Source organism: Amblyomma americanum, chromosome 1, assembly GCF_052857255.1.
Source record: "Amblyomma americanum isolate KBUSLIRL-KWMA chromosome 1, ASM5285725v1, whole genome shotgun sequence".
Classification (NCBI taxonomy): Eukaryota; Metazoa; Arthropoda; class Arachnida; order Ixodida; family Ixodidae; genus Amblyomma; species Amblyomma americanum.
In genome coordinates, this window is record NC_135497.1 from 10,253,732 (window position 1) to 10,264,596 (window position 10,865).

Sequence of the window (10,865 nt, forward strand, 5' to 3'; positions counted from 1 at the left end):
GTGATGGTGCTTTGGGGTTGTTAGAGCTCTAGCGTCTTACTAGCTCTCGTGACAGTTCTCCAAATGCCTTCAGTATTGAAGAAGCATAACTTGTTTGGCCAGTTCATGCATGATAACAGAAAGAAACTGGCAGAAAAGGATGCGTTTACAAGGATAAGGATTGTTTCCAGCGTCATGCTCTCTACTGCTCCTTGTGAATGTGCCCTTCTCTGCTGATTTTTGTCCGTAGCCTTCAGTATTGCTTGTCCACTCAGAGAGATCAGCAGTTTTTCATTTCATTGAGAAGGCTTTTGAGGTCAGTTATTTGCTTCTTTTTTTTCTGGCCAAATGAAGCTTAATTCTTTCATGTAACAGAGAGCTTATCTTGGCTGCCTGTAGTGCAGTTCTTAAGAGATGTGAAGAAGCGTACTGTTGATCACGACTTATTTATTTTGTTTTGCTTGAGCTTCTCATAGATGGCGTTATCTGTGGGGAATACAGTGCTTTGTCAGTACCGATCTTTCTTAGTAATAGCTAGTGCACATGCATACCATATGTCACGCCTCACAGCTGTTTTGGATGAGCTCATTGCACCCTGTGCACATTGTGCATCCTTGGGCATGTAAGAACAGATGTAAGCAGCACCTGAGGCCGAGCATGGCCAGAGGAGGCAGTCCATTCTTTTTTTGTTGCATGTCGTCGGCAAGTACTATCAGGAAAGAATGAAACATGAACAACACCAATGAGGAGAACACAATATTTTGCCTTTCTATACTTTCAGCTATACTATACAAATAGATTTATCCGTGTTTATGTGTACTGATAGAGCAAGTGCAGTGTATATTTGAAATTTGGTTGCAAAGGAATGTCTCGCTGTGCAGTGGAAAAATACTGCATATGCGTGTTTGCGTTTCAATTAAGCCTGGTAATAGTACATACTTGGAGACCATTATTGGTGCTGTCAGCTACTAAAATAAGGGTTTGCAGTGTGGACATCTCATGAACCAGAAACTGTTTTCACCTGAGGGATTCTTCATCTCCTGCATACCTTACCTAGTTGCTGTTACACGGGTACTTGCTTGTGGGAAGTTGTGTTTCTATGCCAGCAAAATTGAGTGGGCACGTCATTTTGGGTAGTCTTTTAGCTAGGATATTTAGTATATGCATTGCTCACTACATGCGGGTTCTTGCGGGGGGATTAGCGTAGGTGGGGTAACTAGTTGGCTGTCATGCTGTGCCATATACTGTGCTGGCGTGAAGTCAAAAGATTTTCTTTACCTGAAGCACCAGCTTTTCTGATCCATTGCACTTTACCTCAAGATGTGGGGGCTCTCTCATGAATATAATTGTTTTTTTGGGGGGAAAGGAAATGGTGCAGTATCTGTCTCATATATAACGTTGGACACATGAACCACGCCTTAAGGTAAGGGATAAAGGAGAGAGTGAAAGAAGAAAGAAAGAAAGATGTGCTGTAGTAGTGGGCTCCGGAATAATTTCGACCACCTGGGGATCTTTAACGTGCACGGACATCGCACAGCACACGGGCGCCTTAGCGTTTCGCCCCCTTCGAAACGCAGCTGCCGCGGTCGGGTTCGAAGCCGGGAACTCCGGATCTCTCTCATGAAGGTCAGACCTGACTTTATGTAATAAAGTTGTTCTCTCTATCTATTATGACTCTTATACAAGCTGGGCAAGGCAGGACATTGCCTTGGAAAGAAAATATTTTTATTAGCTGAAGTCCTATGCTTCTTCCCTATTTTATCTTACCTTCAAGTGCATATGTTTGGAAATTTGTGTGACTAAATGGCTACTTCTAGGCTTGCATGCCTTAGGTTAAGTGTACCCTTTTACAGAAATTTCTTTGCCTGCAGAAGCATCAGCTTTTTGCAAGCTAATTACCTGTTTGCCTTATTCAAACTGTTAATTAAGATGAAAACCTTACCTACTTGTGTTTTTGTGGCGACATAATTTGGGAAGACCGCACCCCTGAGCCAGTACAAAGATGTGCTGCAGCTCTAGGTAAGAATACCACATCAGTAGATGCACTGTGTGCATGCACAAGGACTTGGTGTCCTCTGCCAGACTTTTCTTTCATGCTTGACATGCATACTCAGCTGCACTAGCCTCTAGTCTAGTGCACCACTCTTAATTGCACTACTCATAATTACAAGAAACAAAACTGAATTAAATCCTCTTCAGGCACTGCGTCCACAAATATGGACACGGTATGAACCTAATCGTACTCTTGGACACAAGGTGAGCTCCCGCCTTTGAATTCCACGCCCTAAACATTTAGACCCTGCCTGCCAATCTTTGCTCCAGCTCCGACAACTGCAACAAAATGTGTTTATAAACAACTGAACATGGTCATCTGCACATTGTGATCGGACGAGAAAATAGCTTTTTGTTCAAGTGTGCTGGCATCATGAATGATGCATTTTGACAAGCTAAGTGTAAAAATAAGCAAACATAGACACTGGGTCGCAATTTTCATTGTCTTGGAGGAAAAAAATGCTGCAGTGAACTTTCAAGTCTTGTGTCAACAATTTGGGACATGGTGCCTTAATGCCAAAAATCTTAAAGTGGTGTTTTCTTGCCTTGGTGTGCCATGGTTCATTTTTTTGAACAAGTGTGGTACAAAATGCCATTATTAACTGCTGGCATTCGAAATCATGCATCTGAAAGGAGAAAGTTGGATGATTCTAGTGCTGGATGGAGTAGGGTGCCGCAGCTCTGGTGACCTAGTCCACGATTGCTAATTTTATTAGGGTACAGATGTCAGCTTTGAATATTAGCACCTTGGACTTGGCAGCTCTATTGTGATGCAGCTTGCAGCGAATTTCCCAATGGGGATGGATTTAAAGTGTTTCATGGACACTACCTCACTTCTCCAGGTGAAAATTTAATTGGAATCGGCCAGTTTGTACTGATTTATGCCAGGAAGTAATCATCACAATACCTGCGGGTTCTTTGCTAGTTGTGCTGGTTCCAGTAGGGTGTTTACTGGTTTTGTGCTGCCTTTTGTTGGATGGTCGTGTCGGGTGTCAGAACCCCGCACAAGGTATGAGCTGTTCACGTACCGACTGCGCCAAGCAGATGCTGTGTGTCGCAGATGCAAGGCAGGTGTAAGAGACAAATATTCTTTACTCGTCCCTTTGTTCAGGACATGCAGGGGCCGCAGCCATCGGAGATGCTTTACACCAGGCACGCGCGTGCGGTGACCTTCAACCGCAACTTGGCATGCATCGCCGACCTGCGGCCTTCGTTCGCGTTTCTCGTTTGCTGCGTCCATCTTGATGGGGACACGAAGGGTAAGCACGCCTTTCCATCGACGGGGCTTAGTTCAGAAATGGCCGCAATGCGTAATTAATGATATGCCGGAATGATATTTGGGATCCTAGCAAACTGCTTTGATCCCCACCAGAGTTGTTGAATGAACATTCGACAGTATAAGCTTCCACAGGGCCAGATGCTCTGAGAGGTAAGGTAAATATGCTAATTTGTGCTGCAAACACAATTGTTTGCGGATTCTAATTGACAGGAAGAATCAAAATAGTACCTTAAGGCTGAAAACGATTATGACCGTTTGAAACCATCACTTTTCTTACTGAGACCGGCAGCATACGTCGCAGCATGATTGCATCCTGGCAGGAATTTATTCTCTCCAGCTACTCTCTTCTTACCTTGTGAGTGTTCCAGTTCAACGCCACCAGTGACAGTCGTGTCAAAAAGGCTTTGGTTATGGTTATTGTGCAGTGTCCATTATCATGAAGTGACCATGAAGCCCGTCATGGTGCCTGTGAGGCTTTGCGTTCGCCTGCTTGTCCCAAGATCGCAAGTTCTTTGATGCCGGCCGCGGCGGCCGTATGTCGATAGATGAAATACAGAAATGCCCATGAGCTGTATTAAATCAGTACACTCAAAGAATCCCCAGTCGCCCAAATTAATCCTGAGCCCACCACTACTGCGTCCTTCGTTGGCCATATGTCGTTTCTGATTGTTAATCCCCACAATTTACAATTAATTATGTAGCGGAAGTTGTATTGGTTTCATGAAATTCAGTGACTGCATGCATAAGCCAAGCAAACCAAGAACTCAAGCAATATATTGTCGACAGCTTGTTTTGTTCCAGGTCTTGATGAAAATATGGAAGACTACTTTGTCAGTTAACTATGATTGCCTGATTTCTGTTTTTTTTGATCAGGAACCCTGAGCTATTTCATTTGCTGTTTGCACTTTTATAAGCCTAGTCGCTAAAGATTATGGAAGTGTTGTGTTTTGCCGTAGGTCTGCAGTTGGTTATAAACTCAGAGGAAAAATAAAGGAGCTGAGGGAACCATGAAAATCCCGATGCATTACTGCATGGACTTGTTAAACAAGTCAAACAAGTCAAGACAAGTGTCAAACTTTTGTTTCATTACGATTGATGCTGAGGAAATTACTCCGTGGTACGGTGCTGTATATCTGCTGGCTGTTTGACGATATAAGTGACCCCTTGGCAGGCGGGCCCCCTTTAATTTTTTGGTACGCCTTTGCAGGGTGCACAGCTGGTGTTGTCAATGATTTCACTCTGTACATTTCTTTTTAGGCACATGCCGTTCAACAGTGGTTTTCAGAGAACCTCCTGGCCTGCTCAACTTCTAAACTTTTGGTATGCACTCTTCACAGCTGACACTTTTTTTTCTTTTACTTTATGCTTTCTTGTGTATACGTGCACGCTGTTTCCAAAAATTTATTTCACAAATTCTGTTGTTTGCTTGACGTGACCTTTTGGTTTTGTTTACACCTGCTACAGTTAGCCAAAAGAGCAAGGACTTTGGTTAGTTTCAAGGAAAGAATAAAAGAGAGAGTGCTAATTGCTCCCCCTCCCTGGTTTTACCTCCACCATCTCCAAGAGTGCAATTAGTCGAGTAGAAGCACATCTCAAACTGTGCACTACTCTGTGTTAAGGGGGGAAGAGGGTCTTAGAAAAAAATTTTATTAATGAAGTCACAATTATGAAATCTTCGGGGAACATGTATTTTCGTGTGCTGATTCCAAATATGGAATTTAATTTCATGTGCAACAATTTCTTGAGCACTTATGCAATATGTTATGTAACTTTTTGTGGCGAGGTTTCAAGAAATCCTGCTGCAGGGAACTTGTTAGAATGCATGCCATTGGTTTTTCTTGACATTACACTATGCAATAAAGCTGAAATTATCATTCTGCCTGTCCTAGCAGTTGAGGTATAGAATTTTGATGTTGTCACTTCAGAAACAAGAAGATAAATTTTTCTTCCCGTTTGTGAAGTACAATATTCAAAACCCTGTAACTCAACTTCTGTAATAGGCAGGATAATAATTTTACCCTTATTGCATAGCTTGTTGTCAAGACAAGCGGACAGCATACATTCTAGCAAGTTCCCTGCAGCAAAATTTCGTTAAAGCTCTCCACAAAAGGTTGCATAACAAATTGCATAAAGTCCACAAGGACTTGTACATTAAATTAAATTTCATATTTGGAATCAGCACGCAGAAATACATGTTCCCTGAAGATGTCATAATTGTGACTTCATTAATAGAAAAAATTTTTCTAAGACCAGCTTCCCCAATATGCCCAACATGATGTTCCACCTCCACCGTCTCCAAGAGTGCAATTAATCGAATACAAGCACATCTCAAACTGTACACTACTTTGTGTTAAGTGCAGTTAGAGCATACCATATTTACTAGACAACACCCTCATCTCCAAATTTGGGACGAGAAATTGCGGTGTAAAAAAAGGAAACTGTCATGACCCAGTTTCTCAATCCGCTACTCAATGTTGCTCAGTCCCTCAATGTGCTGCACTAAAATAGATTTAATTTAACCAGCTTTTCTAACACCATGAATGGCACAGAAGAAACCCGTCTCTGGGAACACGCTGATGAGGTGAGCTCATCGGACAGACACAGGAGCGAGAGCTGATGTTTACAATGATGAATTTTTATGACGCAAAGGCAGCCTTGGTCCAAAGGATAAGGCACTTTCATCAACGCAAGGGAGTGGGGAGTTCTAAGACCCATTTCCAGGCATTCCATCCAGCAAAGCCAGGGCGAAAGCTTGCGTACTGTACCCTTGGTGGGTGCCCAGTGGCACAGGGAATGCAACCCTGCACATCCAACATGTGAGATGCATGCTCACTGACAAGGCCACTGTTGCAAGGAGAGTGAATGTGGCGAGAAATAGCGAGTAAAGGGGCGACTTGTCATCAGTTGTTGCATTATCCTGAGCACAAATCATAGCAGCACTTCATTCGTATAACGCACATTTTGTGATGCAAGGGAGCCAGTCAGGCAAAACTAAAGGACGAACACTGCGGGTCAGTTAATCTGGTAAAACTGGCACTCCATTGTGCAACAGTGTATAGCATCAACAGAGCACACAGCTTAACAAAAAAACAGACCGATTTTTTTAAATGGCTTCGCATTATAATAAAACAATTTCCAGACCAAAGACAAATCAAAGCCCATAACGCCATCATGAAATGAATTTATACACGATGAAGTCCAGACGTGCAGATTAACATTCAGTATTGTGAGAAAACAAAAAATATGTCACGGTACAGTACCCATACAGCCAAATGTACGCTGCTTTTAACGAAGCCTCGAGATGCAACGGAAGTTTCCAAATGCAGGCAAAATACACACAGCAACAAACACAGTTTGCACAGAGTCAGTAATGCTACATGCATGACGAAGTGAGGTCAGTCACTTGTGACCAGCCACAAGTAATCATACTACACTCTTCAGCAAAGCCTAAACGACAACCATAAACGAGTGAACAACGGCAACTACAATACCAGGTAGAATTCACCGCAGTATATAGCACAGGTTTTGCAGAGCTAGTCTTCACAAAGCCCCAAACAGGAGACAAAGCAGGAGTGCAAAGTGGTAAAGACACTCTGCATTACATAAGCAAGCATTTACAGATTCGAGGTCTTGCAACACTGAAGCATGAAAAGCTAAAAGTTCCATTGAGTGCAATTTTCATACTTCATGTTTCTGCTTTGATTGAAAAATGAAAGAATATTGTACAAATGAAAAAAATTAATTTCTGCATATAACCATATGACCACACAAGTACCAGCATGATTGCATTTCGTGCTTTCATGCGATGTGACACATGAAGTTTTTGACAATGACCATCAGCTCAGAGGTGATCTTGCTTTGATCTCTCAATAACAGGATGGGGTCTGTTTCGCCTCATTTTGCACCGAAAATAAAGGCATCATTCTCTGCCATTTGTATTTTTGATCAGGCATAATATCTTGGAACCAATGGGCCTCGTTTAGTAAAGGTGCATACCAGATGCTTATTTTTTTCTTCAAATCTTCTTGTCACAAAGTTACTTGATGAAGTGACTTGTGATGAGTACACACAGCTAGGCTTCACTTCATTGCTCCCTGTGGTCAGATATTCTGTTAGTACCACGACTGATGTAAGAATCCCATTGAGAGCTTAATTTAAACTGTTCAAGCGATGCGTGCCGGTGATTTCTGCTTCACGACTCTTGAGATAAGGAAAAGAAAGAACTTGGTGCCCTCTCATCATCAGTAACAGCTGAAGAAACCACTATGCAGCCTATTTTTATTCCCGTTATTCCCTACATTCCTCCCCATACAAAGCCTAATGCCATTCCTGTGGAAAGATATATAATATTTTAGAAACAAGTTCACTAAAATGTTCCTGTTTCGGGGGCAGTCCCCATTGTCCGTATTATTTACATCGCTGTAATTCAAGCAAAATCATTAAAAAACACTTCCATCTCGCTTTGCACATAGATGCAATGCAGTGAGATCACGGCACATGCAATTTTTCAGATTATGAGCATGAACTAATGGAGTCATGGAAGGTTGGCAGGCATTGTAATGAAGGTTTCTTCCCCTGGGACCTTGTGCACATTGGCTTATGAATAATGGCCTGTAAAATAACGGAGAACAAGTGAGTCACTAAAAAACAAACAAATGCCACAAGCAGCGGGGCTGTGTGCTTCTGTGCAAATGGCAATGCACAAAATCCGCGCCATACTACACATTCTGTCTTTGTTCTGCAGGGATAAAATAAGAAAGGATACGGACAAGACAAAAGAAGCACAAATGACAGTGTGGAGTGAAATATGGGAACAAGTTTTTGAAACTGATGCTTTCTGCCAGCTAAACTGCAATGTCACTTGTAGTATTTTCAGCACAGTTGGTCTCGACAGTTCTCTTGGCGCATACAGATGGATTCTCATGCACCCCACTCCGTACATGCGCATAAATGAAGTTAGGGTTCTGCACATGTTCACAACAATCGGTTGCATTCATAGTGTCTTGCTCAAGGATGTACTCTTTGTCGTAATACTGCTCCTCATGCCTACAATTTTATACAGAGCGCAGTAACGTAAGAAGTCTCCAAGGCCGCAACTGCATTGTTCATATGCTTTGTGTACTGAATACGTATAATGCAGTCCTAGATCAGCGGACTCACTCAGGTTCGTATTCAGATGATCACCTGAGTGGTGAGCAAGTTGGATCCGGAGTCATATTCATGTCATGATCCGAGTCGTGAGCGAGTCTGACAGCGGAGAGGAGGAATTTTTTTTATTTTATTTATAAATACTGCGGTCTTATAACAACAAGACCATCGCAGGTGGGTACATAATTTGTGTAACACCAAAGGACAAAAAAAAGGAAATACAGCAGACAAGGCGTCACAGCAACGAAATTAGTACATCACACTGTACTGTATCGTTTCACAACCTCAGAATATATATACTGCAGTCATAGAGCCAAGCATATAATTAAGTAAATCTCAACAAATTACTCATCAACCGAACATTCAAAATTTCGTCACTTGTTGCAGCAGCGCCTCAAAATGGGACAGATTATTCTCTTCGACTATATGACCAGCAAGGTTGTTCCATTCGGTAATAGTTCTAGGAAAATAGGAATATTTGTAGCAGTTCGTTCTTGTGGATAAAGGTTTTACGGAAAGAGAATGTCTCAGGCGTGTTGCATAACCACTAGAGTAACTAACAATTTTCGAGATGTCAATGTAGTATTGCCCATGAATTAACTGGAAAAAGAATTTCAAACGACAGATACGGTTTCTATCAGTAACGGATGGTAAGCCACTCTTTTTAATAAGATTAGTGATAGAAGTGCGACCATAGGAATTATAAATAAATCTTACTGCTTTCTTTTGAATCCTTTCTAATTTGTTAATGTTAATCTTGGTATATGGGTCCCAGATCATTACGGCATATTCTAAGATTGGCCGCACAATAGTGTTATACGCAAGGAAACGCGTTTCAGGAGTAGCGAACCGTAGTGCACGCCTCAAGAAGAATATTTTGCGCAGAGCATTTGCCGAGATGGTATCAATATGTTTGTTCCAGGAAAGATTATTGGAAATCCATAGGCCGAGATATTTGTAGCATGTTACCTCTGAGAGTGCACTATCGGAAGTACCATACTGGTAGAGAAGAGGATTCCTTTTAAGCGTTATTCTCATATATACTGTTTTATCAAAATTTATCACAATTTGCCACCTACCACACCAGCGCATTACCTTCCGAAAGTCATTATTTAGCCTGATTTGATCTTCACTTGAGTTAATTCGTTCATAGAGGACACAATCATCGGCATATAACTTAACATTAACAGAGAGATCTTGGACGATATCATTAATATAAATAATAAACAAAAGCGGTCCAAGCACAGATCCTTGAGGAACTCCCGATTCAACTAGAATGCAATGTGAGAGGGCACCATTTAGTGTAACAAACTGGCGCCTGTTTGTCAGGTAAGCCTTAATCCAGGTTATTAGTTTATCGTTTTTTATTACAGAACTCAATTTATATATTAGCTTGTTATGAGAAACCGTATCAAAGGCCTTGCGGAAATCTAAAAATATTACGTCAGTTTGTTTTCCTTCGTTTATGGCTTCTGCAAAATCATGAATTGTTTGTATTAGCTGTGTACATGTCGAATATCCTTTCCTGAAACCATGTTGAGCTTTCGATATTACGTTATGTTCTTCAAGAAAGGTAGATAAATGTTTATGAATAATGTGCTCAAGTATCTTACATGCTGTGGAAGTAAGTGAAATAGGGCGATAGTTTTGCACCTGTGTTTTGTCACCAGTTTTATGTAAAGGTTTAACTCTGGCAACTCGCCAGTCATCGGGTAGGGCGCCTTCCTCTATAGACCTTCTAAAAATGACACATAAATACTTGGAGCACCATTGCGCGTACTGCTTCAGAAAGACATTTGGGATGTCGTCTGGGCCAAACGATTTCTTAACATCAAGATTTAGAAGTAAATTGAACACTCCATTTTCAGATATGGTAACATCAGGTATAGGGGGTAAAGACAGACTGAAAGATGGGAGATGACCATTGTCTGCAGTAAAAACAGTTTTAAAGTGGTTATTAAAGGCTACACAGGCTGCATTATCATCTCGAATACATTTTCCATCTATTACAAACATGTCGGCACTGCGGGAACTCGGGGTAATCGTCCTCCAGAATGTTTCAGGAGATTTTTTAATAAATGATGGGAGTTGGACACCAAAATATCTTTCTTTGTCAAGTAAAGTCTGATCTTTTAATTGTTGTGACACCTCCTCAATAACACGGACTATGGAAGGGGTGGCTGATCTCGCTCGCTTTTTAAGACGTTTTAGTCGACGTTGCAAGTGCAGCGTCTCTCTGCTGATCCAAGGGTTGCGGCTACAAGACTGCTTAGATATCTTCGGCACGAAACACCGGATACATTCATGAACCATGTTCTTGAAGATGAGCCACAAGTCATCAATACTGCAAGGATTCGTTTGGAAATCGTCATAACGAAGGTCAAGAATGTCAATGATGGACTCATTA

The 10,865-nt window shown here is 41.6% G+C and overlaps 1 protein-coding gene across 1 annotated transcript in view; it reads left to right on the forward strand.

Moving 5' to 3' along the window:
- Nucleotides 1-4,804, forward strand: part of LOC144109931 (uncharacterized) — a 147,483-nt gene extending 142,679 nt beyond the window's left edge. The window contains exons 2-3 of the mRNA XM_077642703.1: nt 3,143-3,290; nt 4,568-4,804. Coding sequence (XP_077498829.1) covers nt 3,143-3,290; nt 4,568-4,623 — 204 coding nt within the window. The 3' untranslated portion in view covers nt 4,624-4,804. The remainder of the gene's footprint in view (nt 1-3,142; nt 3,291-4,567) is intronic.
- Nucleotides 4,805-10,865: the final 6,061 nt, after the last annotated feature.